This window comes from Dinoponera quadriceps, unplaced genomic scaffold, assembly GCF_001313825.1.
Source record: "Dinoponera quadriceps isolate SergipeBrazil2010 unplaced genomic scaffold, ASM131382v1 scaffold4026, whole genome shotgun sequence".
Classification (NCBI taxonomy): domain Eukaryota; kingdom Metazoa; phylum Arthropoda; class Insecta; order Hymenoptera; family Formicidae; genus Dinoponera; species Dinoponera quadriceps.
Genome location: NW_014558538.1, coordinates 55927 through 66539, shown reverse-complemented (window position 1 = coordinate 66539; position 10613 = coordinate 55927). Strand labels below are relative to the sequence as shown.

At 43.8% G+C, this 10613-nt stretch overlaps 1 protein-coding gene across 9 annotated transcripts in view; it reads right to left on the bottom strand.

Annotated features, from left to right (window-relative positions):
- Positions 1-3336: 3336 nt before the first annotated feature.
- LOC106749913 (arf-GAP with SH3 domain, ANK repeat and PH domain-containing protein 1) overlaps positions 3337-10613 on the bottom strand; it is a 45273-nt gene continuing 37996 nt past the window's right edge. For 4 of the 9 annotated variants that reach the window (XM_014629847.1, XM_014629850.1, XM_014629851.1 and 1 more), the window contains one exon: positions 4533-10434. In XM_014629847.1, coding sequence (XP_014485333.1) covers positions 10219-10434 — 216 coding nt within the window. In that variant the 3' untranslated portion in view covers positions 4533-10218. Of the gene's footprint in view, positions 3492-4532; positions 10498-10613 lie in introns of those variants that run through there. The other 5 variants (XM_014629848.1, XM_014629852.1, XM_014629849.1 and 2 more) reach the window with 3 other exon arrangements.

Here is a 10613-nt window from a genome sequence, read left to right as displayed (position 1 = left end):
TCTCTTTCCCTCGCATGTAGAGCACCTTGGGTTCTCCCGCACGGCGATTGAACGCTTCACAATTGTTCGTCTCTTATCTCGCTCGCGACTCTGCCGCTGCCGATCGTTAATTACAATCACGATGATGATGACGACGACGACATGAGGGGCGCGCGCGTCTCTCTTTCTCTCCGCAATGACGAGTGGCTTTCTATGAAGCGCTGAGTACAAGTTGTTACATGAGTCGCGGTTTTCTCTCACTACAAACAACAATAACGATAGTTTAATAATACGATGGATTGAACGGGAAAATTAACGTAACGGCGGTGGCGGCGGTCCGCGATTATTGGCAGGATTATTAATCACATGCAACACATGGTTGCTCATTCCGTTTCTTCCCCCCCCCCTCTCTCTCTCTCTCTCTCTCTCTCTCTCTCTCTCTCTCATTCATCATTTTTCATACACGCTCACCGCGATTAACAGAATCTCAACGCATTCATCAATTCAGGTCCTGCCTTTGTCAGTTGATTTTGATACAGCGATTTTAAGAGTGTGAAGTAGTATACGGTAATTTTATGCTGGGATGAAATCTTGATCTCGCATACGAGCAGTCTTTGAGGATTTTCACATGCGTCTCTAATCTCGGTCGCATCATGTGACTCACTCACACTCTCTCTTTCTCCCCGAGACGAATGCGTAGAATGCTAAGACATCATCGCGCGCGCGTGCGCGCGCGGGATGCATCTCGCGCGTAGTGATAGCATTTAAGCCGGAAAAACATGGGAAAACTTGAGCGGTAATAGCGATTCTACGGAAGGTGTTTTTAGCCTTTCGAGCTTCGAGGAAGCGACTAATTACAGTTGACTGTGATTGGTCCACTTGTTCAAGGCTTAAAACATCTCTTATAGTGCCGGGGATTAAGGGAATTTACTTACTACAATCGATTATTTTTAAACCTAAATAAGGAGGATATCGATTGTGATTGGTCAATTTGCTAATTGCTTAAGTTTTCTCGTATGCTCCCGGTCTCATGAACGATTACAGACTATGGGAACACGAGAAAGAGAGAATGTCTTTTTTCGCCCTCGTCGTTGACGATGAGACTCACGTGTTGGAAACGATGACCTTGTTTGTAATTGACGCTTGCGTATTAATTAAACGAAAATCTACGATCCGATGATATCGATAGCTGCTGGTTGTACAATTAATACGCAAGCGGAAAGTGCCCCCTCCTTGCGCATCCCCAAGGCCGCGGCGATCGCGTTCACACACGTGCATACGCATTGACATTTTATTGACGTTTGCTATATTTGTCTGTGACACCGAGCTTTTCCTAGCTTTTTCCAGGGTCCTCGAGTTCTGGTAATTCGACGATAAAATATGTCACATTCGTCGTATGCGCGCGTGCGCTTGTCGTGATCTCTTGTCCGTTCGTCGAGCGCAGGACATATGGAGGTAGTGGAAATGAGAATGTATAGCGAGAGAAAGAGAGAGAAGGAGGGTGAGAGATAGAGGGAAGGAGAGGGAAGGAGGGAGAGGGAGGGAAATACGCGTGATAAACTTTGGCCGGATACTTGCATTCCACGAGTGGTGCATCGACCGCTCGATTGTGATCGAGCGTAACAAGGAAGCTTTAGTCTTGTGATTGTGTGAAAGTAGGAGAAGTCGCGAGAACGAAAGACGATAACTTGCGTACGTCTGATATAAATTGCGCTTGCCGCAGTAGAAGTAGTAGTAGTAATGGTATTAGTAACTCGGTTTCAGAGAATAAGAAAAGACGAAGCGAGTTCTCGGCCGAAGGCGATCCGCGACGACGACGACGACGATTAATACGATGAATTGTAATCGGTGGAAATCCGCCGAACACTCGTAGTACTGATTTTGTTTTAAGAAACGCGTCATACGAACGCTTTTCTCTTAATTCCCCTCCCCCTTTTTGTTTTCGTACGCGGGGATTCACGCCCTCGCCGGCGTGTAGTGTTCACGTTTTGCCGCAGCTTTTCCGGACAACATTAGATAAACTGTAAGAAGAAAAATCTTTTGAATTGTCGGATTACTAAATACCTTAGCTACGTAAGCTGCGCAACATGTAAAAATACAATTTTTGTACTGTTAAAAAAAAAGTTGAATAGACGAGGGTAAACTGATGTTGTAGCGTGAAAAAGGGACATTTTCAAATAAAAAATTTTTCATACGCATGTAATATCCGTGCAACTGTGTCCTATATCTGTGTGCGCCCTCCCCCCCCCCGTTTTTAAATTTATTTTACTTATATATTTATTTATATTGGATAATAAATCGATAGTCATTGATGAAACTTTACGTATTATTAATATAATTTAGAGATAAATCTATATTGGAAAACAATTGATCCAAGTTTGAGTGATTTGTTGAAAATTTAAATATTTGAGATATTTAGTATACTTTATACACAAGTTTGGAACATTTGTTTTTAACGATGTTGGTTAACATAGATAATAAAATCTTTGGTTCGTACGGAAGAAGGTTTACGTTTGATCTCCGACGAGGTTTTTCTTACTTAAATTATTTTTAAATATATGTTTTTAATTTTACACATAGGTAAATGTTCGGGTAAATAATAAATTGTTCCAAGTGAGATAGTTAACTGATTGAAATATTAATTAATACAACCACGTGTATAAATATATATACTTAAGAGAAATATATATGTATAAAAATAAATATAAGGTATTATATACATAAATTAATTTATGAATTAATATGTGATAAATAATCTAATTATTGTTCTGATGTATTGCTTGAAGATTAAGTCTTCTGGCTTGCCGTTGGTTCGTATTATTTCATTGACGAAATAATTCTGAGGTGCATTGAATTGTACTACATCAAATTTTAAGTTAAGTACCGTGGCGACTCATAGCGGAGGCTTGGGAACTAAACGTTTAAGTTTCGTCTAAAGCGCGGCCACAAGATCGTGTAGTCGCGATCACTCGGATCCAGTTCGGTCCATTTCCAGTTTCAACGAGCATGGCCAATCCAATTGCTAGAAATTGAAGACGAAAATTGAACGCACTTCATAGCTGCCAGCAACATTGTAAATAAGCCTTCAGTTTTAAAGTCGTGGTCATAACATCACTCAATGACAAGCCAGAAGTGCTCAACCAACAAGTAATACAACCCAACGAGGCAGAAGAACCATCATTTCTCAATATAAAGATTCAACAACTAATCGATCAGACTTATCGATTAGACTTTCGTTTATGGAAAACTGGAAGTCTCTAACCCGATGTTGGATTATAAAAAAAACACCTGCCGGAAAACAGTAACTTCTCGCGCAAGATAGGCTTCGAGGTGCAATTCAAATAAATGCAAGTATCATAATTTTAATATCGTTTTTATTTTTCCTCGCAGCATTCTTTTTTTTGTTCTGGAAACAATCTTACTTAAGATGTTTGTGAGACATCTCACTTAAGATGTACCGAAGACGTCGCAATCGGAACATAGGACGTCTCATAGTGTTCTCCGGGAAGTAGCTACAAAATAATAATAAATACTTACAGACTATCCTAACGTCTACTCTCTTAAGTTTGAAATGCAAAGAATCAATCGCTTAAACCGTTAAATAGACATTATCCACATACTTAAGCTTAAACCGTAATTTTAATAGATGTACGTTCGATATAGCAATATAAACATTGATTTATCCCTCTCTCTCTCCTCACGCGCGCACACGCACACAACATACGCACACCACAGTTATTCTACTTCCTTTCTTTTCTCACCTATACATATATTTACATAGATCGACGACACGTTTCGAGTGTAAATTAAAAAAAAAGCGACACCGTTGAATCGTTTGTGCGCGTTCGACATGGAACTTGCGAAGACCGAGCGTGAACGAAAGACTGTACTTAATATTAAGTAGGTAACGTTTCCTTTTGATTACAGACGCCTGACATTATTGAAGTTACAATTGCTATCTTCCTTTTGATATATTTGCGTGAGAGTGAGTGTCTGTGAAAGAAAAGGAGACGTCGCGCTACACTCGCTGCTACGTACATTGAAGATATTTTTCCTTACAAAATCACGATAATACCAGTGTTCTTGGATTATCCTCGGGAAAATCTCGAAATCCCAACTCGCTAAGACTCTAACGCAGCACGTATTCGTCAATTGGACGAACCGGTTTCGTCAGCGCCGAAAGGCAAAAGCGCGTCTCAGTCGCGCTTATCGCCCCTGTTTGCTGCGCTTCGAAGAGATATCTGCGAAAATCGTCGTCAAATCGACGACTGAACAAAGTGAACAGTTTTTTTTTTTTACGTCTTCGCTTGAACGTGGCGTGACGCGAGACGACTTATGACGGATGCTTATTGGTGTTTCGCTTTTCACCCGCTTCGTTAAACTGCTGCAGAAGTGCTAGAAAATGGCGGAGAAGAGTGTGGGAAACGCTAAACGGTGTCGTCGGGAAATAAAACGCGACATTCAGCTTCCTGCAAATGTGTGTGTGTGTGTGTGTGTGTGTGTACGTGTGTATATATGTATGTATATATATATGTATGTATGTATGTATGTATATATATCTCTCTCTCTCTCTCTCTCTCTATATATATATATAATATATATATGGATCTACATATATAAATAACGTGATTTAGATATCTTTATCTCTAACGAATGAAACCGGAAAATATTCTCTGCTGTTCGAAATCGTCTCGTAGCTACGTTTCTTTCAATTCTTCCTTTTTGGGCTGAAGGAGGTAAAAGCGTCGCGACACGCCTGTAAATCGATTTTTAAGTTTACACTTATTGAAATAATGTCACAGCTAATAGCGTTACAGCGGTTTAAGTATGTATTCTACTTTCGTCCGTCTATGTACAAAGCCCCCTATGGTAATCGTAAGGAAAGAATTATAGTGCTTCCGCGACATCACCCGTGCCGTCTCCCAGAGTCGATCGCGCGATCCGCATATGCAATCTACATTACACGAGAGAAACGCACGCCGATCCTATTTCCCGATCGGACTAACGTGTTGCACGAAATCGTGGGCCGATTCGCGAAGCCGTTTCCCATCGGTCAGCACACTGACGATAATTACACGGCATTTAATAGGTACCGCTGTTTCCAATTCAAAGCTCGTCCAGGTCTTGTAACGCAATGGCCGTGCTCAGAACGTTTATCTTACAACTGTTGGAAAAACTGTTAGAAATTCTCTCTGCTGAGATTGCATTACTCTTCTAAACCTGAAAGAAAAACCTAATCTTAATTCAGAAAATGTCCACCAGTTGCAAAATAATTCTGCTGAACGCGGCCATTAAGTCATATCTCGAACATTGGAACATGGCCGATGGTCCAATAAGAGAACTCGTTTTCGAGAAATAAATTCTCTTAAGCCTGTCAGGTCGAATCAGGTCGGGTCAACAAATCGAAAACGCCATTTATTCTTCGGAAACGAGTTCTCCTCATCAACGCCGGCTGCGTTCCGATATCCGACTTCGACAAATACGACTTATCAGATCGTACTCTGAACTTTCATTTATCGATAAAAATGCCTCTAAAAGTGATTCATTTATTATATAGCATATTTATATTATATGGCTTACTTATGTGAAGAAGCCGTTTGATTGGCTGAGAAGTCATATTTAAGGCAATTTTATCGGTAAAAGAGAGTTCAGAACACGGGTTATTATGTAACAAGGCTTGCGACGTTGCGGCGTTATGATAGGAAACGGCTACGCGCACCGTTCTCGACTACTCCCTTTCCTTTTCCACCTTTTCATCCTCTTTGGTGTACATTCGAATAGAATATTTAATATATTGCGACAGTAAGAGACTCCTCTCGCTCGTCGCACTACACTCCCGTCTCGCCGACGGCCGTTCGGTTTCCGAGCTCCCCCCTCTCCTCCCTCCTACTGATATACTCCCTTTACTCGAAGAGCGACTAACACTTTGTAGTATGGCATTACAAAAAAATGTACACACAGTCGTAACGATGTTCTTAAATCGAGTACGCTAATAATACTATCGAGTGTCATGCATTATCGGTTGTATAACATCTGGTATGTGAGAGACGACCGTTGATTAAACTCTCTCTCTCTCTCTCTCTCTCTCTCTCTCTCTCTCTCGCCTCCTCTTCTACTAGTTTTTACGCTAGATTCAGCAGATCTCCCGCGAAACTACGATCCGTATCGGAACTCGTACCGCTTGAGTTCGGCGCCGAACGCGGTTCTCGGATGAATTGTCTCGCGTATAACGGTGTTCACAATTATGTACGTGTCTCAAGGGTGCTCCGCCGGGCTGCGGAGGAGATCGGACGCCCTCGGCGCCGAACGCAGAGGTACGCGAGTTACCACGGTTCCCTATGACTACTGCAACAAGTTCGGCCGCTATCCCTACGTTAAATCGATCCTTTAATGGCAGTACAGAAAAAAGAATTGTGCGCCAGATCAATAGAACGTACACGGAAAGAAGTTTAGTTACATCAATCAGAAAGGGAACGACTAGATGCGTTTTGATTGAAGGAAACGGAATTTATGGTTAGGAGAACCACATTTGGGTTATGAGAACTAGAAATTCCATTCCCTTCAATCAGAACGCATCTATTTCCTTTCCGGTTAACGCAACTAGACTTTTTTCCGTGTATGAACGTTGAGAGACACCGAAACCATGTGAACCGTGTTACATGTTTGTTTCTCTCTCTCTCTCTCTCTCTCTCTCTATCTCTCACTCGCTCGCTCGCTCGCTTCTTCGGGCACAATTGTCGGTCGAAATACATCGTGAGAGAGTGAGGTATTCCTCAAACGAGCGGTACATCGATACCGAGATCCCTTTCCCCTTCCTCTCCTCGCAACCGGTAATCGAATCTCGTTTTCGAATCGCGAATTCCATTCGGATTACAATTACGTTCAACTAGCAACGCGGTTATCCCCATCGTTTAAATATCCGCGTTGGAATTTCCCCTGTCAGCAGAGAGACTCTCGTGTCGACGCGACGGTTCACCGTCGTGCCAATCGAATGCGGGCGCGCTCGACACGATTGAAATCGGTCGGTCGACTTACGAGACTTCGGGAAACGCCGTTCGACTCGCTGACACGCGCGCACGTGTATCCCCGTCTCGCAGTACTAACAGTTTACTCTGAAATATTATGTATCACATTTTAGCGTCGGTTCCGCGCAGCCGAGAGGATCGCTTCCTCCCTCCTCCTCTTTTATACATTCCGTTTTTTAACGTGTCCCCAGTCCGCTGCAGCGCGCGACGTGTTTCTTTTTTCAGTTCCTCTTTGTTGTTGTTGTTGCCTTTTTTTTTCTTTACCGACGTCGTCAGCGATCCGACGTCGTGTGTACGTCGTACTTTGTCAGCCGGATATATCTCTAATTTGTATCTAAATTACACACTTTGTGTATCGTAATATATTTATATATATATATATATGTGTACATATCTGTTATAGAGCGTATTAGTAGACGAGTACGTCTGCTGACTACGTAAAAGATCTATCATATAAACTCTTTAGACACAACATTTCGCGCGACAAACACCGAGAACCCGCGGATGATCTGCCACATGCTCGCTCACGCGCACACACACGCACACACACACACACACACACACACACACACACACACACACACACACACACACACACACACAAGCGGCGGTCAGTCAGCTTCCTCTTGCTCGCGTTCTCGCCGACCGAGGGTCTCTCACGTAGAGACAAGAATCCGCCGGTCGCGTTCGTCCGGAGACGAAAGATCCCCCCGAGAATGTACATCATACATCAAACGTAACATCCGCTTTTCCTCACGCGGGCCTCGATATGATTGTCATCTAGCGTAAAGTGCTAATACCTGGCTCTATCAAAGACATCGTCACTGAGCGGCGCAGTCGGCAGATTAACGTTAAAACCGTCGATGGTGCTCCTCTTTGGCTTCGCTGATCTTGAAAATTGCCGTAAATCCTATAAATTGTCGTGTCGGTTAATAATTTCCCTTGACTTTTTATTATTTTAAATGCGAATATAATTTCAAATAATGCAGATGACATAAAAAAAAGACTCTACAGTAACTGAAAATAAAAAATAGGAACCGAATTAGCACCTGTAGCGGTTCTAATGTCGAAAGTTACGGAACCTTTTTTTTTTTTCGATGAGTTCCGCAACGTATTTCGCATCCAGCAGGAAAACGTATCTCCTGTAAGAATTACTCAGAAATAAATTCTCCTATTGGATACGTGGGATGCGTTACGAGACTCGTGGAGAAAAAGAGAAGTGTCGCAACCTTTAATCCGCCGACTGTATGTACACGTAATCGAAACGTCTCAATGCTGTCCGCGATGTGTTCGCTCGCGGGGAAAATGAAATTTCGCGAAAAGAAGTCGTCAAATAACCGCGTTATTATCGAGCGCGCGAGCGAGAGAGCGAATTTCTCGATTTATGAAGACAGATTCCACGGCCGAGCAGACGCACACCGGTCTCAACATCGACATTACCGCTCGAGATCGTACGTGTCGGGTTGTCCGGCCTTAGCGCGAAATCTTCGAGGTGTCCGCCGACTTCGAGCCGAGGTGTCATTTCTCTCAACTCTTTCCGGAACATTGGAAACACGGGAATAATCGTGTTCGCATCGCGCACCACGGAGGAAGTCGGAATCTCCGTTGGGAAAAATCTATTGCAAGGTGTCGACCTGGAGGGATCGTTCGCGAATCAGCGAAAGACGCAAGAGACACCGTCGCATCAGCAGGAACAACTCTCTGCCGCGGTAGAGGGAAAAAGCCTTCGGGTGTCTAGAAAATAGTCAACAAGCTACGAGACTCTCGCCTATAACGCGACTCGTTTTACATTGACACGTTCGCTATCGTGCTTTATTCTTCATGGAACTTTCTGCCCACATTTTATTTGTCTTTATGTAAAACAGACTTAGTTTATATATATATATATATATATATATATATATATATATATATGCGGATATAAAAAGAAAAATTATCATTGTCATTCACGTGTGACGTGTCGATGGCGAATGTGTTAGGTGGAATCGAAGATTTCCCGTGAGAGGTGAGTTCGAAGCGAGAGATCGCGGGTGTGTCACGCGTACACCCATGGACATTGATTCGTTTGGGGCCAGTTCGAAAGATGTCTATTTTGTTCGAACTAGAAGAATATTCACGCAAAGACCGTATCGGACTATTGGAATTTGTCCATTCGGGGTAAGGTGAGTCAAGATCGAAACTGCTCTCATCGAATTCTGATTTCTAATTCGCAATTTTTAATCTAATATTAGCCTGATACGAGCTTTACGCGATGATTCCTTTGAATAGAACAGGATAAGCACCTTCGGGCTGCTCCACTAGATCTAATGGAAGACGAATCGTTTCCAGTCGGCGTCTTACCACTCCCTAGATCGAAAGTTGTACGATTTTTAGCCTACACGTATATGCATAAAGTCGAGACCTCTCTAAGTAGAGCCAATAACCAACCATTAGAATTCGAGTTACTCGCGCGATTTTCAACGCATATACCTGCACGGCTAAAAATCACAAACTCTGGATCCAGAAAATGGTAAGGCATACATGACGACGTAATGTGCACATTGTATCATCCCCTACATGATTTTCCGCTTTTCCTAGCCTTATGCATAACCCACAAGATTGAAAATCGCGCATATAATTCTAACTATAACGATACGGTTATAACGACCCTAGTTAATGATTTTGACCTTGTATACATATGCGTAAATCGTGCGATTATCTATCCAGGGAATGGTACGACACACATACCGCCGGTTGTCCATGGCTGTGTATGACGTTGGTAGCGAAGAATGTGTTAATGAGAAATCGCCGAGCGGAATGAGAATGCGAGTGACGTCAGTTTGAACTACTACCGTTCCGCTAGATCGCTAAATCTTGTTAAGGACCGCCCCTACTGGGGCGCTACTCTCACTTCCTCTTACATTGGCGTGTATATCGTTTATTTCTCCCCTAAGAAACACGAGGAACAAAGAGAGAAGCTCCCGACAACCTTCACTTGGTGACGGCGCTCATCGACGTTCTCTCTATTCGGACTCTTGCGTGGATGCCGCCTCAGCCTGGACGACGATGACGGAAGGTGGCGGAGATCAGCGTCCGAGCATAATTTCCGTAATGCTGCTCCTCCTCATCATCACTCCTTCGGCTTCCTCAGCCAGCTTCGTCGGCCGAGACTGGCGACGCTCATCGAGCTGGCAGTGCTAGAGACGCTCGCCAACGAGTTCAGGCTTACCGAATGTTAATCCTGCAGCATGTGCACGAAGCTGATCGGGAACATGCCCCGCCTCTCCGGCGCCCGTTCCAGCGCACCCTCCATCCAGTTGTCGTCGTCGGTCTGCTCGTTCGTCACGATGATCACCTCGCCTTCGCGAAATGACAGCTCGTCCTCGTTGTCGGCCTCGCAGTCGTACAACGCCCGGCATCGTCGGAGGCCGCTCAAAGTCGACGACGTCGGCTGTGCGTGCGAGGACAAGAGGAAGGTGTTAGCAGAGAACGGGAACGTCCGAGGCAGAATAAACTGTATAAGAGAGAGAGAGAGCGCGTGTTTCGGTCAGTTGGCGGAAGCAAGCGCCTCCTGTCGCTCGTACCCTTCGCCATCGGGTGACAAGCGCAAGAGTACACCGTCCTCGGGAG